This window comes from Peromyscus maniculatus, chromosome 7 (assembly GCF_049852395.1).
Source record: "Peromyscus maniculatus bairdii isolate BWxNUB_F1_BW_parent chromosome 7, HU_Pman_BW_mat_3.1, whole genome shotgun sequence".
Taxonomy (NCBI): domain Eukaryota; kingdom Metazoa; phylum Chordata; class Mammalia; order Rodentia; family Cricetidae; genus Peromyscus; species Peromyscus maniculatus.
Genome location: NC_134858.1, coordinates 105,879,393 through 105,895,301, shown reverse-complemented (window position 1 = coordinate 105,895,301; position 15,909 = coordinate 105,879,393). Strand labels below are relative to the sequence as shown.

General features: G+C 39.7%; 1 protein-coding gene across 14 annotated transcripts in view; it reads left to right on the top strand.

Moving 5' to 3' along the window:
- Rbm6 (RNA binding motif protein 6) overlaps nt 1-15,909 on the top strand; it is a 128,481-nt gene that overhangs the window by 47,491 nt on the left and 65,081 nt on the right. For 8 of the 14 annotated variants that reach the window (XR_013052518.1, XM_042281620.2, XM_076575490.1 and 5 more), the window contains one exon: nt 333-406. The exons of the other annotated variants lie outside the window; for them this stretch is intronic. Coding sequence is in view for 7 of the 8 variants with exons in the window: in XM_042281620.2 (XP_042137554.2) it covers nt 333-406 (74 nt within the window). In the remaining variant the exon portion in view is untranslated. The remainder of the gene's footprint in view (nt 1-332; nt 407-15,909) is intronic. 14 annotated transcript variants of the gene reach the window in all.

Here is a 15,909-nt window from a genome sequence, read left to right as displayed (position 1 = left end):
ATTAAAATGTTTTGGGTCCCACATGAACTTTCTGTGAAATTACTCAATTCTGGGGTACCCTTTCCTGATCAGCAGTGATAAGAGGGCAAAGAATCTTCTTAGTTAATAGGGAAAAAAAGCCATTTAGAATGAATTTCAAACTTCAGAAGTACCCAGACTTTTTCCTTCAGTACTTTTTCTGTTTGTGGAAGCACCTTTGCCTAGTGTCGAGGAGGGAGGGGATAGATGGGAGGGTTTGTGTTTAAGGGGTTCAGAACAGGGGATATAAGTGTGTCTTTTATGTTTGCAAGGCACTAACACCACTCCCGTCTGTATTTAAATGCTGTCCCCAGGTTACGACTATGGCTATGTCTGCGTGGAGTTTTCACTCTTGGAAGATGCCATCGGATGCATGGAGGCCAACCAGGTTGCTTTATACTTCGGTCAAATGATGCTGAAAGGATATATATTTTTATATATGGGGAGGGAGGGTTTCAAATAATTTCACTTTGGAAAGGTACAAGAAAAGTCCTACCAAAAACCAGTTGTGCAAAGAAACTTTTTTAAAAGCTGGGAAATTTTATTTAGAAGAGTTAATGTGCACAGAGTACATTTTAGGAACTAGGTTCCAGTTCCAGTTTGACCGGGTTCCAGAGACTGTACTTGGGAAATATGACAGATCTGGAGTGTTTCCCTCTGCAGTGTGATAAAGATGTGTGGGCTCCTGATGCAAATGATCCTCTATTATCTAGGCTCTCAAGGATCTGCCTGCACAGGAATTATAGGTCAATCAGTGGTCATACCCAGACTTAGGATGAAGGCCACTAATGGTGATTCCTGTGGCTCTAAGGTCCTGCCTATATGTGTTGTATTTGAAAGAATGCGATTGAGGAGAAAAGAGGAATGGATAGTTTGTATCTGTCTCATTCGTCGTTCTTTACCAGTTGGAGTTTGTGGTCAAGTCATTGGCTGCTTATAATCAGAGCCGGTGAATCTTGAGTCTGCACTTAGGTTTGAACTTTCAGGAGTTATTCAACTTTCCCCCTGGAATTGTCATCTTTGTCTAATTGAACCCTGGCTAGTAGTTTGGGAAGAAATTACTAAATTGAATCCTTCTTGTTTTGTTTCTCTTGGGGAAATCAGTTTGTTTTTTTCTCAAGTCCTGCAATCATGAGATGCCAGAGGCAATTTAGGGATGTAGTTTGACTGTTAGGTATCTACTATCTATACTTAGAAGCATTTGTGCATCACAAAAGAAGGTTCTGTCAAAGAAGAGTAATCATATGAAATCTCTTCTGGAACCTAGTGCTTGCTCATCAGCTTTGTTCCACTTAGCATGATTACTGCTCCCATCCCCATCCCCCCTTTTTTGTTGAGACAAGGCCTCACTACGTAGCCCTGGCCAACCTGGAACTTACAGAGCTCCATCTGCCTCTGCTTCCTGAGTGCTAAAATCAAAGGCCTGCACTACCATGCCCAGATTTACTGTTTACTTCTTCAAGGGGAAGAATTTTCCCCTATTGAAATTGAGGTAGTATTGTGGGTTGTTTGTTTATTTGTTTGTTTATTTTAAGGCATAATCTTATTCTGTAGCCCAAAATGACCTAGAATTAGTGTGTAGCCCAGGATAGATTTGAACTCTTGACACTTCTGCCTCAGCTTCTAAGTGCTGAGATTAGTTATGAGTCACTGTCTTAATTTGACAAATTAATCTGACAAAGTACTGTGACCAAAAGCAACTTCAGGATGAAAGGATTTATTTCAGCTTATAGTTCATAGTTCGTCATGAAGTTCGAAGTAGGGCAGCAGTTCAGGATAGGAACCTGGAAAGCAAGAACTAAAGCAGAGACCATAAATGAATGTTGCTTACTGGCTTTAGTATCATGACTTGTGCAGCTTGCTTTATTATACCATCCAGGACTACTTACCCAAGTGTGGCATTGCCCCCAGTGAGGTGGGCCCTCTCAAATCAATCATTTAAAAAAAAAAAAAAAAAAAAAGCCCTACAGAATTGCCTACAGGCCAATCTTATGAAGTTTTTATTTATTTTTTCCTCAGTTAAGTTTCCTTCTTCCCTAGGTTTGTGTCAAGTTGACAAAAAAAAAAAAAAAAAAATCAGCATAGCCAAAATACCTGTCTCTAGAGAAAGCTATTGATGTACTGTACCTTAATAGTAGCAGAGGCACTTTCTGCTATTCAGGCACCAGAGAATAACTGGATGAGGACCATATCCCTTTACTTAACAAGGTTCTTATTGTCTGTCCATCACTAAATCGATAAGTATCCATTATCAGAAATTGTGTTACTTAAAATTTTGGAGAGAAGCATGAAAGTTCTAATATATATGATTCTATCCTGACAGTCTCTCTGAAAATGAGAACACTTAAATTAATTCATAAGCAATATGTTTCTAACAATCTTTTACCATTGTCTCACTATGAGTAGTTGAAATATAAATGGGAAGACCATGTCATCTCTTTTGTTCTGTTCTTTCCTAGAGTACCATTGCCTTTTTTGATCACTTTTTTTGTTGTTGTTTACTGTTGTTTTAAAGACAAGTTTATAGGGCTGGAGAGATGGCTCAGTGGTTAAGTGCTCTGGCTGCTCTTCCAGAGGACTTGGGTTCAATTCGCAGCACCCACAAGGGAGTTTACAAGTTTCTATAACTCCAGTTCTAGGGGATCTGACAACCTTCACTCGCATGCACATAAAGTTTATTTTTAAAAAAAATTTTTTCACAATATAGAACCTGGGACTCTATGCTAGACCAAGCTGGACTAGAACTGACAGAGATCCATTTATCTCTGCCTCCTGAATTAGAGGCCTGTGCCAACATGCCCAGTTTATCGGTGCTATTTTTAATCTTAAGAGTATCAACATTAGCTGAGGATATAGCTCAGTGATAGAGATACTGCCTGGCATGCACAGGGCCCTGGCTTCAATTCCTAGCACTCAAAGGGGGGGGGATAATTAAAGAGATATAAAGCATTATCTTTTAATCACCTCTTCTATATCCCAACAATAAACCCTATCTATAAAATATCTAGTCTCTTAAAGGGTATCATTCTTTATCAACAGTGCTTGTGCGTAGGCAAGTATTCTTTTGGGCCTGTGTCTGGAAAATGCTCATTTGTGCTAACAGCAGTCAAGAGAAGGTGGCTTATTAACATAAGCCTAGGAATTATAGCCATGCTTTTGGATTCTCCAGAAGAGCTGCCAGCCTAAGTTGTGCTGGGATCAAGAAAAATGGGCCTTGGCGGTTCATGTTCCTGGAGTTGTATCCATGCCAGTGGATGTCCACACGCTTCAGAAGAGAATTTGACATTGCTGCTGCTGTTGTTGCTGCTGTTAAAGCAGTGGTGGCCACCGCTGCTACTGTTTCTGGGATTACCATTTCATAATTGCTTACTACAGCTAGCACAGTGGAGACCCTGGCAGCAAAAGTAGCTACAACAGTTAATTAATCTTTCATTCTATTGGGCATGATCAATTTAATTCATTAGTTATATACGTTTCGATTGGCTTTGAAAATTATAAATTTATAAACTCAAATTCCATTTGCTTTTGGGATACCATCTTACAAGGACTCCAATTTGCAGTAAAGCTCGTTGAGGAAGGGAATGGTTCAGTTGCCTTTAGCCTACTGGCTATGGGTAAGATAGGACCTCTGTTGGTCTTTTCTGTGTCAAACACACAGATTGCAAGCCCAGTGCCACTTTGAGATCTTTGGCAGCAGTTAACTCTGCAACAACTCACACACAATTGAGCCTGTATGATAATGAGTATTCAGAGAAGGGTAATGCCTGGGGGGCGCTCACCAACCTAAGACAGAGCGCCTGTGTGGCCTGGGCAGGCGTCTCCATGACGGGTAAGGTGACCTGCTGACTTCCCATGCAACCTAAGTCAGAAGCTCATTTTTTAGTAAAAGGGGGAGCCTGACCTAGAAATGTGTCTCTAACAATGTCACAGGGAAATAAATCCTTTGTTACTTTGGTACAGTCCGAAGAAGGAATACAGGTTCTCCAATCAGGTCTTAGTTCTTAGTTGATTTACCTGTGGCAAATGTTTTAACCTCCCTGGGTCTAAAATCCCACTGTTCCTAATATCTCAATAAGTTTTGGGTAACTGTTACCTTGCTTGCTGACCTTGACCTTGGTATCCTCCCAATGCTAATTCCCTGCCAGGTTCCACCCTCCTGAATGCTTAAGGGAAGTTCCTTGTCTGTGTATCCTGCATAATGAGCGTTAACAGCTTAGATGCAAGACTGTAAAACATCTGTAGTGAACTTCTGCCCTCCGGGGTTCTCCCATTGTGCTGTAAACCTGTATTTAAGACCTCTTCCCTCCTTCAATAAACAGCATTCTGCAAGGTGGCTTATAGATGTCCTTTCCACCCTCCTCAGCCATTCAGTCAACGGATTTAGGGTTCTCAGATCCCCTAGTGATTGAGATACCACAAAAAAATTGGGAACAGAGCCATTACTCTTCTAGGTTTGAAGTAGTATTGAAGATGTGGAGGTCATTATGATGTAGTGCCATGTGGTGCCTTGTTCCAAAGTACAATTAAGGTAGTCCTCTATCTGGGTATGGTTGTGTTCACCTGTAATTCCAGCACTTGGGAAGCTTAGGGTAGTAGGATTTTTAGGCCATCCCAGGTTACATAGTAAGATTCTGCTTCAAAACAAACCTCAAAACTAGCTCTATCTTTTAGGACCTATAACCCTATACCTAGAAAGAATGGAAGGCTTATCTGGGCTGGCAAAGATAGCTCATCAAGTAAAGGCAGTTGTTGTCAAACCTGATGAACCAAGTTCAGTCCCTGGAACCCTTCATGGGGTGGAAGGAGAGAGCCAACTGCAAGTTGTTCTCTGACCTCCACATGGGTGCAGTCGTGAATACCCCAAAACAAATAAATTAATTTAAAAAATACATCTTAATTTTCTTTATAGTCAACCCTATTTCCTAGATATTTATTCCTCCCATGACCATGCAATCCTCTCTTGCTGAACTGCACAGTCTTCATGATCAGATCAATATTCTTTAGTAGCCTTTCTCATATCTCAGGGCATATGTAAATCATTTTGATGGGAAAGAACTGAGATCTTCAGGGAAATAAATCCTTTGTTACTTTGGTACAGTCCGAAGAAGGAATACAGGTTCTCCAATCAGGTCTTAGTTCTTAGTTGATTTACCTGTGGCAAATGTTTTAACCTCCCTGGGTCTAAAATCCCACTGTTCCTAATATCTCAATAAGTCCTAGTGTGGATTTAACAAGGTCATTCATTCATGAGTGTTTTTGTGTGCTGGGATGCTGAGGATGCTACAGGGAACAAGATAGACTATATAACTTATTTTAATGGAGAAAATAGGACAAGTAAGTTGACAAAATTAAAAATAGTATAATATGTGCTGAGTGCTATTTAAAAATGAAGCAGACTACGAGAACCTATGAGACAGTCATAGAAGCTTGTTGAGAAGTGATTGCATTCAAGAAGTGATTCTTGATGAATAATGTATGCAGAATTCTTAACAGAGCAACTGGCACTTGGAAGCATTTGAAATGAGATGAACATGCCCTTTCTCTGTCTTCTCTTTCTACATACCAAATAATTTCTGATCATAAATCTAGGAAAATAAATTTATTTTTGTATCTGGATTTAGATTGAGGCCCTTAATGCTACAGTAATTGAGAGTCTTATGAAGGACAAGAATGCAAAGAAAGGTCTGGTTCTTTAGAGTACATAAAATGTTTTGCTTTGTTTGTTGGTTTGTTTGTTTGTTTTTTAGTTTTTTGGCACAGGATTTCTCTGTCCTAGAACTCACTCTGTAGACCAGGTTGACTTGGAAGTCACAAAAATATATCTGCCTCTGCCAGTTCTGGGATTAGAGGTGTGAGACACCACTGCCAGCAGAGTACATAAAATGTTTATGGAAGATTGTTTCTGGCCATCTATTCTCCTTTTCCAAGTTTCACTTACAGAATTACTTAAATTGGTAGAGTCTCTGATTTGCAGAGATCTGCTGAAAGCCTCTGAGCAGGGCCTGATTGTATCTATGGATACTTCTGAAGGTTCTATAAACTGCTTTAACTTGAGATTTTCATAACTTTTTGCTGTCTTGATAAGAAATCCCTTTATCATTGGTTGATATTTGTAGATCTAGGGGATGGAAATAAAGGAGAATTCTGCTGGCTTGCTTTGTAGAGTATGGTGGATTATGTATATATTTGTGAGGCTTCTCATGATGGTAATCAAGGTCCCTCTAGCTTCTTCTCAGTGCTTGCATGCAGAATTCAAACAGGAAGAATCTCTGCAACAGTGTTGTGACTAGGGAAACTCCTAAGAGTAATGTGTATTAGGTGTCTATCTGGAGAAATAACTTCAGTAAGTATGAAGATGTGAGTCTATTAGCTCATGCCTTCATCACCTTTGTCTAGGAGAAAGAAATAACTAACTTTATGAAGCGGGGACTTCATTCATTTTATCCTTCATTGGAAATGTTTGGTTGTTTTTGTTTGTTTTGTTTTTGAGTTAGGGTCTCTATTGTATTCCTCTTTGTCATTACATTTGTATTTAATATTTATTAATTCATATATTTATTAGAAAGGGTCTCACTGTGTAACCTTGGCTGGCCTGGAACTCCCTGTATACATCAGGCTGGCTTTAAACTCATACAGATCCACCTGCCTCTGTCTACTGAGTGCTGGGATTAAATGTGTGCACCACCAAGCCTGACCTAGAAATGTGTCTCTAACAATGTCACATACCTTCTGTTTTCTTTGTTGTCCAAGTCCATTGGGGCTGAGGAAGAACATCATGTCCTTTCTTTACATGTGCCATTGCCCTAAGATTGGGGAGATAATTAAGAAGCATTATGTTCAGGTATTGAGCCCTTCCCATGGTTGTTCATCAGTATGTGCTAACTCATTGAATGGCTGGTGGTTGTTAACACAACTTCAAATTTGTTACTGTGATGCTCGTTGCCTGTTCCTCTTTGTTCAAATATTTTCCTAAGAATTGATTTCTTAGCTGGGCGGTGGTGGCTCACGCCTTTAATCCCAGCACTCAGGGCGCAGTAACAGGTGGATCTCTGAATTCAAAGCTAGCTTGGTGTACAGAACAAGCTCCAGGACAGGCTCCAAAGCTACAGTGAAACCCTGTCTCAAAAAAAAAAAAAAAAAAAAAAAAAAAAAAAAAGGAGGAGGAGGAGGAGAAAGAATCGATTGCTTAGAAATTTTTACTCATTGGTTTTTTTTTTTGTTTTGTTTTTTTGAGAGGTGTCTCTGTGTGACCCTGGCTGTCCTGGAACTCACAGCGATCACCTGCCTCTGCCTCTGAAATACTGCGATTAAAGACGTGCCACCACTGCCCAGCACTCAGCTTTTTATGTGACACAATTATCCTGGCTTTCTAAGGTGCAAGGAAGTAGGATATTATTACCACCTAACATGAAAATTACTTCTGACACCATTTTTTTCTGCTGTGAGAAATGAAGGCTGTGAAATACATGATGTTTTACAAAACTTTTTTCCTGCCAACAAAATTAAGAGAGTTTAGATTATTTAAAGAGACTAGGGGGACTGTGAAGGCCTATACAGGAAGCCAGGTCTCTTTTATTTTTACTTTTTGTGTCTTAAAAAAATTTTTCTAATTAGTAAACTAAGTGTGTTTGTGAGTATGCAGGCCACAGTGCATGTGTGGATGTCAGAGGACAACTCTGTAGAGTTGGTTTTCTCTTTGCATTTTTCTAGGGCTCCTGGCATCAAACTCAGGTTATAGGTTTGGGTGCAATCTGTTTTTACCCCCTTAGCTAGCTCACTCAGCTCACAAATCTTTTGTTTGTGCTTTGAACCAGGGTCTGTTTCTAGTCTGGGCTGGCTTCAACGTGATGATTTTCTGGCTTCAGTCTCTAAAAGTGTAAAATTATAGGTGTGTACAAAATCCTTTTTTTTGTTGTTTTTGTTTTTGAGACAGTTTCTCTGTGTAACAGATTAGTAGACTAGCCTGGCCTCGAACTCACAGAGATCCACCTGCCTCTGCCTCCCAGAGTGCTGGTATCAAAGGAGTGCGTCACCATACCTAGCGCTTTTGACTGGCTTGAAACTCCCTGTGTAAACCAGACTGTCCTTGAACTCATCGAGCTCCAACTATCTCTACCTCTGGGACTAGTGGTGTGTACAGCCACCATTCCAGGTCTAAAACAAAACTTTAAATGTTATTTGTCATTACGATTGAAATTGATGCTGTAGGGGAAAGACTATTTATGGTCCATCATGAAAAAAGTAAACACCAAAATTGTGGACTCATAAGCAAGGTAGTAATAATGACATAATATAATCTGAGACATTTCAGTACTTCAGTTTTATGCATTCTAATAGGCAGAAGCAGCAACAACAAAACCATTATTATTAACAACAGTAAAAAATTAATCTGTGTAAGTGTTCAGAAAATTGAGTTGTCACCTAAACAATTCTTACCTCAAAACCTTTACTGAGGAAAGTGTTGTTTCTTGGACTCATATATATAACTTGTGTCTTGGGTCATGCAATCCTTGCCTGTTTTCCGGGAAACATCTATTTCAATACCTTTTAGTTGTCCTCAATATAGATACCAGCAGAAATGTGGGGAAGTGCAGTATAAAAAGAGTGTGAAGTAAGAATTAGTGAACATCCTTGTTCTTAGGAGAGTTTGTATATTCAAATCAAGACACAGTCTCAGGTGGAATCCAGAACCTGTGGCTTTTTCAGGAGAGTTGCCAGCTTATAAAATCCCAAGTTAGTTTTTAAAAATTACATTTGTTTTATTTGTTTTGTGTAGTGTGAGGGGGGCATGTTTCATATGTGTGGAGGTCAGAGAACATTTTGCAGGAGTCAGTTCTCTCCTTTCACTGTGTGGGTGTCAGGGACAGAACTTGGATAGTCAGTCAAGCTTGGTGGCAAGTGCTCCCGGAACCCACCGAACCAATTTCCTGGACCTAATTTAGTTTTTGAAAGTATTAGTTTTGACTTTTTTGAGGCAGGATTTCTTGTAGCACAGGCTGGCCTCCAGCTTATTGTGTAGCGAAGGCCTTGAACTCCTGATTCTTCTGTGTCCATTCCCCCATGTGCTATAATTGTAGGCATGGTCTACCACACTCAGCTAAGTAAGTCTATTATTGTTATTATTATTTTAGGTTTATTTTATGTATGTGGAAGTTTTGTATTTAGGTTTATTTTATGTTTATGGAAGTTTTGCCTGCATGTACATACGTACAATATATGCGTGCCTAGTGCCTGAGGAGGTCAGAACTGGAGTTATGGGTGGTTGTGAGCCATCATGTCAATGCTGGGAATCAAACCTGGGTCGTCTGTAAGAACAATGAGTGCTATGAACCAGTGATCCATCTCTCTAGCCCCTCAGTTAAGTAAGTCTTAGATTACAACAGCTCCTGTCTTAGTATTATATAGTATGTTTCTAAAAAGAGAAATCAGTGGCTGTTCCCAGGAGTGGGATGGGTTTTTTCTTTTGTTTAGTTTGTTGTTGTTTCGTTTTAACAATATTTCTTTCTTTCTTTTTTTTTTTTGTTTTGTTTTGTTTTGTTTTTTTGAGACAGGGTTTCTCTGTGTAGCTTTGTGCCTGTCCTGGAACTCACTCTGTAGCCCAGGCCGGCCTCGAACTCACAGAGATCCACTTGGCTCTGCCTCCCGAGTGCTGGCATTAAAGGCGTGCGCCACCACCTCCCAGCTACAATATTTCTTTTTTAGGCCTATAGTTGAAATTATTGGTCAGAATACTGCTTCCTAGCCTCCATATGTCTTCTAGTGAGTGTATTAGCTCTTAAATTTTTTTTTAAAATTTTCTCAGGTGAAAGCAAGAGGCAGTGTAACATGAAGTCAAACCATAGTAGAAGTGTAACCTGTGGCTTTAAATCCCTGTGTTCTGACAGCCAGCCTCTAGCTTTGCCACACCTCACACTCTAATTATAAGTACTTCTTTTTGTTTGTTTTTTTAGAATGTTTGGTTTGGTTTGATTTTGGTTTTGGTTTTTAAGACAAAGTTTCCCTTTTTAACAGCACTGTATGTCCTGGAATTCAAATTGTAGATCAGGCTGGCCTTGAACTCACAGAGATCTACCTGCCTCTACCTCCCGAGTGCTGGGATTAAAGACATGCACCAACATGCCCAGTTTATAAAAAGTACTTTTTGCAAATGTGATAAAATAAATAAACATCAATCTCTTTGCAGTTTTATGAGAACTTTCCCAGTATGTCTCCTATGATAGATAAATTTGTGCCTATTTTTGCTATGCATAAATCATGGCTCATTTTCAGTGGATTGAAATAATTTCGTCCTAATTTGTTCTAAATTGGAAAGTGCTTAGTATATATTTTAACTTTGGGCTTCCTTTTCATCACGTCTCTTTGAGCTAGTATTTTTTGCTAATGTTGAATTTTTATAAAATTAGCATTTGTAAGGTGCTGGTTTTCTTAGTCTTGTCAGTTTTAGACCGTGATTGCATATGGTGTCTTGACTTGGTTTCTGTTGTGATAAACACCATAACCAAAAGCAAGCTTGGAAGGGAAGGATTTATTTCATCTTATAGCTTTTATCCTGTCATAAAAGGAAGTCAGGGCAAAAACCTAGAGACAAGAACCAAAACAGAACCATGGAATAATGCTGCATATTGGCTTTCTTTTCATGGCTTGTTCAGCTTGCTTTTTTATATAACCAAGGATCACTTACTTGTCCTGGGATAACACTATCCACTGGAAGCTGGGCTCTTCACATCAACCAACAATCAAGAAAATGTCCCACAGACATGTCCTCAGGCCAGACCAATGGAGGGACTTCATCAATATTTCTTCTTCTCAGATGACTCTAGCTTGTGTCAAGTTGACAAAAAACTAACTAGCACAGAAAAAAACACAGAGGGCTCAGCAGTTAAGAGGACTTGTCACTCTTACAGGGGACCCGAGTTCAATTCCCAGCACCTACGTAGTGATTCACAACCATCTGTAATTCCAGTTTCAGGCATCCAGTGACCCCCTTCGGACCTCAGGCAACAAGCACACATATGATGCACATACATATATGCAGGCAAAACACTCATACATAAATTAAATCTAATAAAATTTTAAAGCAAAAATATATATCATTCTAATTATCAAGCCAGGGGTTAGACAAAGGCATAGCAGAGTCTGTGGTCTTGATTTTAACTTTTGCTTATGCCCTTTTATATGGGGTATGACAGAATCTTTAAGGGCTGGGGGCTAGACAGATGGCTTGTTGGTTAAGAGCACAGGCAGGCCTCCCAGAGGACCTAGATTCGATTCCCAGCACCTGCATGAAAGCTCACAACTGTCTGTAACTCCCTGACCTCTGCAGTTACCAGGCACATACGTAGTGCACAGATACACATGCAGACAAAACACTCATACACATTAAATAAATTAAAAGAAGGGGGCAAATGGGGATTGTGGGAACTGAAAAAAGACCTTTAAATTTTGGGGGGTACACTTTAGGTGGTAGTGATTATCAACTCTTAGGACAGGTATTATAAAAAGGTCTACCAGCCCCCTCTGCTTCCTGGGTGAAGATGTGGCTATTCACTCTTACATATACTCCTTCCATAGTGTGACATCACTCATTGCCCTTACCAGAGATTGAACAATTGGGGCTGCTTGATCTTGAACTTTGTGCTTGTAGAACTGCAAACTAAATAAACCTCTTTTGCTTTATAACTTAGTCCATCTGTAGTTGGAGTTTTCTCCAGTCCAACTCAGACCACAGCCACTCTGACCCAAATAAACACACAGACATTTATATTATTTAAATTGTTTGACCAAATGGCTCAGGCTTCTTGCTATCTAGTTCTTACATCTTAAATTAACTCACTCATTTCTATTAATCTATAAAGTACCTTGTGGCTTACTGGTACCTTACATCTTGTTTCTCATGGCTTCGGCAGCTGGCAGCGTCTCCTGACTCAGCCTTCCACCTCCCAGATTCTCCTTTCTCCTTATCCCGCCTACACTATACTTTCTGCCTGGCTACTGGCCAATCAGTGTTTTATTTATCAATCAATCAGAGCAACACATTCACAGCATATTTTATTTGCGCTGAAATGTGATTTTATTTGTATGTTAATAATAAAGTTGCCTGGGGATCAGAGCTAAAAGCGACCCATTTAGCAGAAGTCCAGTGGTGGTGGCACATGCCCTTAATCCACTCCGATCACATGGCACACAAGAGTTTCTGTGTGATCCAGGACACAGCCAAGCTGTTAACATGGATTTTTAATCCCAGTACCAACCATAGAGACCTGGAGGTCTGTATAGACAGGCAGTGACAAGGAAGTCATGTGTTTGGGTTTAGAGCCAATGAGAAGGCAGAACAGAAAGGCAATAAAAAGGACACAGGAGAAGGTCTCTCTCAGGGGAAGGATAGCAGCGAGTGGTAAGATAAAGTCTGTTCGCTAGTGCTCTGACCTCTGGGCTTTTAACTCTGTATTTGGCTCTGTGTTTCTTAATTAATAAGACCGTTTAGAATTTCATGTACACCCATCTCAATTATTTCAATTGTGGTAGCAATAAGCTTACCAATACAGAAACTTGGTACCAAGAATACTTGCAGATAGTGTACACAGCTAGTCTCAACAGTGTTAGAATTCTGTCATCAATTCTTACTGGTGTTTTTGTATGTGTGATGTTTGGTTGGTTGGTTTTGCTTGTTTTGCTTCTGTTTGCAGGGCAAAGCCCTATACACGTCCAGCAAATGATCTACCACTAGGCTACAGATGGATATATATATATCCTTGTTTTTCTTTTTTTTTTTTAAGTTTGTTTGTTTATGTTTCTGGGAAAGGGTCTCACTATGTAGTCCTGGCTGTCCTGGAATTTGTTATGACTGAGGTCTTCCTACCTCTGCCTCCCAGATGCTGGAATAAAAGGCGGGCATCACCACTGCCTGGCTGACTTTTTTTTTTTTTTTCATAGCTGCTAGATCCTTAATTTGAGACAGAATGTTATTATACTACCCTAGGTGGCCTGTAATTTTCTATGTAGACAAGGTCAGCCTCAAATTTGGAGCAACCCTGTTTCTGTATCTTGAATGCTAGGATTATAGGCATTAGCTGTCATATCAGTCTGGTTTCGGTATCTTTGACAGTCGTTGCCTAGTACTTCTTTTAGGAAATTGAGATGTTCAGAGTAAAAATGAAATGGTGGATGCAGAGGCATGTAAAGGCAAATGATCGTTACCATATTAACTGCCCTGCAATCTTGCTGTAGAGAAGTATAGGTGTGTATATATGAAGGTGGGGGCATATTTTCACATGTGCGCATTTGCCTATGCAGACACATATATAGGCAAAAGGTTAACTTTGGGATTTCTTCCTCGGTCACTCTTCTTCTACCTTATTTACTTATTTTTTTATTTGAGACAGGGTTTCTCATTGAACCTGGAGTTCCCTGTTTGGACTTAGATTGGTTGGCAAGTGTGCCTCCAGGATCTGCCTGTCTCTGCCTCCTATACAGATGCACACTGCTGGATCTGCCTTTTTGCCTAGGTTCTTGGGGATCAAAATTCAGGTCCTCATGCTTTAATAGCAAGCACTTTACCCACTAAGCTGTCTCAGAAGCTCAATGATATTTTTAAAGTTATGATTGCAAGTAGTTCTTCCATCTCACAAGTTGTAGAATGCAGTGAATGTTACTGAACATTTTCTACTATGTTGAACTTAGATATCCTTGAGTCCTATTTTCCACAGGATAAAGTGTTTACATGTTGTTATTCACCCTCTAGCTCATATATTATATATATACACATTTCTGAGTAAGGGTATTGATGGTCATGGATCAGCTTATCTAAAATAGTAGCTGACTTTGCACTTGTCATCAATACCTAAACCCACATAGTAGAAAGCAAGAATTGACTCCCAGAAGTTGTCCTTTGACCTCCACATTTGCCATGGCACATATGTAGACACACACATACATGTTCATGTGCATACCTGGCACTTATGCATGTGTGTGAGACTAAATCTCTTTTTATTCAGTACTGCATATACCAGACTAGGTGGCCCTCCAGCTTCCAGAAAATCTCCACCTCTGCCTTTCACTTACTGTATAAGTGCTAAGTCCAGCTGAGGTGGTTTCTGGGGATCCAGACTCAGGTGCTCGCACTTGTGCTGCAAATGTTCTACCTGCTAAGCCATTTGTTTCCCGAGCCCTGCTTTACTCATTTTTAAGTCAAGTCGTTTTTTTCTTAAATGAATTTTCCAAGTTCGTTGTGTATTTTCAATTAATAGTCTTATATTAGGTATGTCTTCTGCAAATATTTCTCCCATCTGACTTGTCTTGTCTTCATCATGTTTTTTGCAGAAGAAAATTTAGTTTGAATAAATCCAGTTTAATCACTTCTTTCATGCATCATTCCTTTGGAGTTGAATGTAAAAAAAAACTATCTGCACATCTTGGGTCATCTAGATTTTTTCCTTGTGTATTGTCTTATGTTGGAGAGTTTTAGTTTGCATTTACATATGGGTCTAACACTTTTTTAGTTAATCCTCATGATAGAGTAGATTACCGTTTGCATAGGGATATCTAATTGTTTTGGTGTCTTGTTGGAAAGACTACGTTGAGCTAGGCATGGTGAGGCTCTTGGGAAACTGAAGCAAGATTATTGCCTTAAATTCAAGGCTAGCCTGAGCTACATAGTGAGTTGTAAGCCAATCTGAGCTACAGAATGAGTCTGTGTCTCACAACAAAACAACCTTCCCTCCCCAAAAAGAGTATTCTTATCCTCCTGAATTGCTTGTCCTCCTTGTCCAGGTCTCTGTGTGAGGTCTTTTGAGCCCTCTGTTCTTCTGTCAGTAACACTCTGTTTCCTGTGTCTTTATAGTTAGGCTGACAGGTAGGTCAGTCTCTAACTTAATTTTCTTCAATATGTTTATTTTTATTAAGTGTGAGTTTATGGGCTGGAGAGAAAATAGAGATTAAGAACAAGTGCTATGCTAGGTGTGGTGGCACACTCCATTATTCCCAGCACTCAGGAGGCAGAGGCAAGTGGATCTCTATGAGTTCAAGGCCAACCTGGTCTAGAGTGAGTTCCAGAAGTGTGTAGAAGGACCCTGCCTCAAAATAAATAATAAACATTTTTAAAACCATTAAGATTATTTTCGGGGCTGGAGAGATGGCTCAGCGGTTAAGAACACTGGCTGTTCTTCCAGAGGTCCTGAGTTCAATTCCCAGCAACCACATGGTGGCTCACAACCATCTGTAATGAGATCTGGTGCCCTCTTCTGACCTGCAGGCATATAGAACACTGTATACATAATAAAATATATCTTAAAGAATAAAAAATAAGAATTCCAAAAAAAAAAAAAGACTATTTTCATATAAGCTGTAGGATCCTTTGTTGATGTCCACAAATACCAATGTATTATTAGAATTTTGATTAAGAGTACATTTAGGTGTACTTAGCGGTTAAGAGCACTGCTTGTTCTTCCAGAGGTCCTGAGTTCAATTCCCAGCAACCACATGGTAACTCACAACTACCTGTAATGAGATCTGTTGCCCTCTTCTGGTCGGCAGGTGTACATGCACATAGAGCACTGTATATGTAATAAATAAATAAATCTTTAAAAAAAAGAGAGAGAGAGAGAGAGAGTACATTTAAGGACTGGCGAAATGACTCAGTGGTTAAGAGCGTGGGCTGCTCTTCCAGAGTACCCAAGTTCTGTTCCCAGCACTCACATGGTGGCTCACTACTGCCTATAAGTACACCTTCAGGGGACCTGCCACTCTTTGGGTATTTCAACCAGACTGCCACGTTATCTGTAACAAAGACAATTGTGTGTCTTATCAATCTGTGTAAATTTTGTTTTCTATTCTGGCATGTTGAATTTCCAAATACAGTGCTGAAAATCTACTTTTGGAGGATTTTTCCCCTTT